The sequence below is a fragment of the Cynocephalus volans genome, chromosome 7 (genome assembly GCF_027409185.1).
Source record: "Cynocephalus volans isolate mCynVol1 chromosome 7, mCynVol1.pri, whole genome shotgun sequence".
In the NCBI taxonomy this organism is placed as follows: domain Eukaryota; kingdom Metazoa; phylum Chordata; class Mammalia; order Dermoptera; family Cynocephalidae; genus Cynocephalus; species Cynocephalus volans.
The window spans coordinates 119,529,177-119,532,176 of NC_084466.1; the positions used below are offsets into that span (position 1 = coordinate 119,529,177).

At 43.0% G+C, this 3,000-nt stretch overlaps 1 protein-coding gene across 1 annotated transcript; it reads left to right on the plus strand.

Moving 5' to 3' along the window:
* The first annotated feature begins 303 nt into the window (after window positions 1-303).
* Window positions 304-1,606, plus strand: LOC134382737 (interferon-induced protein with tetratricopeptide repeats 1-like). The gene has a single exon (XM_063103462.1). It carries the CDS (start codon window positions 319-321, stop codon window positions 1,585-1,587), a length of 1,269 nt encoding a protein of 422 aa, XP_062959532.1. The 5' UTR covers window positions 304-318; the 3' UTR covers window positions 1,588-1,606.
* Window positions 1,607-3,000: the final 1,394 nt, after the last annotated feature.

Below are 3,000 nucleotides of genomic sequence, written 5' to 3' on the forward strand. Positions count from 1 at the left end.
GACTCTGAAGCACAGCATGGTGATTTGGCTAGAAAGTGCCAGAGTCAGAGAATGGGGCCAAGCAAACTGCAATCACAGTCCATGCATATCTTAAAAATCCAGGTAATGTAAAGAAAATAAAAGGAAGTGTGTTCCTTCAAGAATAAAAACGAAAATACAAGGGGTTTTATCTGGGTTTTTCTTTTGGCTGTCATTCATCTAACAAATAAAAACTGCTTTTGCATTTACAGTAAGAACGCTGATGATCATCAGGTCAAAGACAGGCTGAAGGAATTGAGATGTCACTTTAACTGGGGGCTGCTAATTGAAGACGGTGCAATGCCTGATTTAGAAAACAGGGTCTTGGTTGAGATTGAGTTCCTAGACACCAAGTACAATGTGGGAATGCACAACATGCTGGCCTATGTGAAGCACCTGAAAGGCCAGAATGAGAAAGCCTTGGAGAGCTTGAAAGAAGCCGAAGAATTAATCCAGCGAGATCATGCCAACCAATCGGACATGAGAAGTCTGGTGACCTGGGCCAACTATGCCTGGGTGTGCTACCACCTGGGAAGACTGGCAGGAGCCCAGACTTACCTGGATAAGGTGGAGAGCACTTGCGAGAAGTTGGCAAGTAACTTCCGCTATAGAATGGAGTGTCCTGAGATGGACTGTGAGGAAGGATGGGCCTTGCTGAAGTGTGGAGGACAGAATTATGAACGGGCCAAGGCCTGCTTTGAAAAAGCTCTGGAAGCAGACCCTGAAATCGCTGAATTCAGCACTGGGTATGCAATTGCCACCTATCGCCTGTATGGCTTTAATGCAGCAATAAAAGGCACGGAGGGGTGTTCTTTGCACCCCCTAAGGCAGGCCATCAGGCTAAGTCCAGAAGATGCATATATTAAGGTTCTCCTTGCACTGAAGCTTCAGGAAGTAGGACAAGAAGCTGAAGGAGAAAAGTACATTGAAGAAGCTCTGACCAACAAGTCCTCACAGACTTATGTCTTTCGATATGCAGCCAAGTTTTACCGAAAAAAAGGCTCTCTGGATAAAGCTCTTCAGCTCTTAAAAACAGCCTTGCAGGCAACACCCGACTCCGTCTACCTGCATCACCAGATAGCGTGTTGCTACAGACAACAAATGATTGAAATGAAGGAAGCTACAAAGTTGCCACGTAGCAGAGAGGATGAAGAAAATGCAGACAGAATGATGAGATTAGCCATATATCATTTTGAACTTGCTATACAGAAAAAGCCCACATTTACAATAGCGTATATGGATTTAGCCAACATGTATACAGAGCAAGGTGAACAGCAAAAGGTTGAGGACACGTACCGGAAAGCACTCACCCTGCATGATGGTAATAAGAGCCTATTGCAGGAGGTCCATTATCGTTACGGCTACTTTCTGCAATGTCACAAGCAATCTGACAATGAGGCAATTACCTACTATTTAAAAGCACTATACATAGAACCACAGTCAAATGCTAGACAAAAAATTCTCCGTGCTTTAGAGAAGTCGGTTAACAGAGTTCATCAGAATAAATCTGATGTGGAGAGTTTAAATCTCCTTGCGCTCGTGCACAGATTGAAAGAGGGAAGAGAGTGAAGCTCTGATGTCCTAGGAGAGACCCTGCACCAGGATGCTGGCCTGAGGGCTGTCTTTAGAAATATTAAATGTTAACATATCTAAATCTACCATCATACAGATCTTTCCTCATTAGTGTCTTCAAGAAGGTGTGACAGGAAAGATCACAAAAGAGTTGGGTGGCACATAGCACAGTCGCCTCAACTCCCCTTTTTGGCTAATGAACAGCATCCTTCTGAAGGGGAGAAAAACACAAATAATTTCTTTTCTCAACCTTCATAAATTCTTAGCTGGGACACCTCTCTAACAAAACAGATTTCTAACAAGAGAAAAGAAGAATTTTTAATTTTAATGCATGCTTTAACCATAAGGCAGGCGAGGCTCAGTTCAAAAGTCTCTCTCTCTCATGCCAGTGGCTTGGAACTCTGTCTTAGTATTAACAAACAGCCATAGCTCTTAGAAGTGACACTACACACACACACACACAGGAGTTTTGGGCTTGCAAAAGGCAGGAAAATGGGGCAAAATACGTTACATGAGAAGAGTAAAGTTTGCTCACAGATTTTCCTAGACCAGCTGGCACCAGACTCTGAGCTGATAAGAGCTCAGCCTTATGAGAATAATATGTGTGCTGAGCCGTGTTCTTTTTAGCCCATCTAAGTTAGGATGCTAGACTGCAGTTGCAACGCTCTGAACTCCCTTTGGTGGACAACTCCTCCTGAAGTCCCATGTGCTTGGGAGAAATCTGAAAAATACCCATATGCTTTGAGACATCAGGCTATGCATTATCTTACACCTAGCGTTGGCGAGGAAATTCTCTCTAAAATGTATACAGATGCTTCCAGGTGAATTAAAACTTTATTTGAAAAAATAAACTGAGAATCATTGGATTGAGAATCATCAGTCTAGACAAAGCCTCTTATTTAACCCTTGAAGAACTGAGGCTCATGTACATCAATGGTCTTATTAACATCACCCGGTTAGTATGTCAGTTACAGAACTTATCCTGGAATCTGGTTCAACTAGGAACCTGTTCAGCGAGAATACATTTCCTTGTCCAGTTTCCATTGTTTTTTCGTACTAATAAACTTATACACATTTGGTCAGCTGTTTTTTTCCTTCTGAAGGCTGCTTTATCCTGTGTGTCATGGGTCTCTATATCTAAAGGACATATATTGAAACTAACGCAATGTTGCCCCTGATTGCCCATTTCTAGAAGGGCAGGTGAGGCCCTCTGGGGGGCACCACTAAGGATGCCTGAGGGAGATTCTGGATGAACTGGGACTAAGGATGTTTGCTAAACGAGAGACTAAAGGTAGCACCTAATCTTACCTGCTAAGCAACTGAATTAGGAACTCGACACAAGGCTTTTCTACGTCCAAAGGAACCGTTGTAGCTCAAGGGAATTTCTTGAACCTTCCAACATGTTTGGAC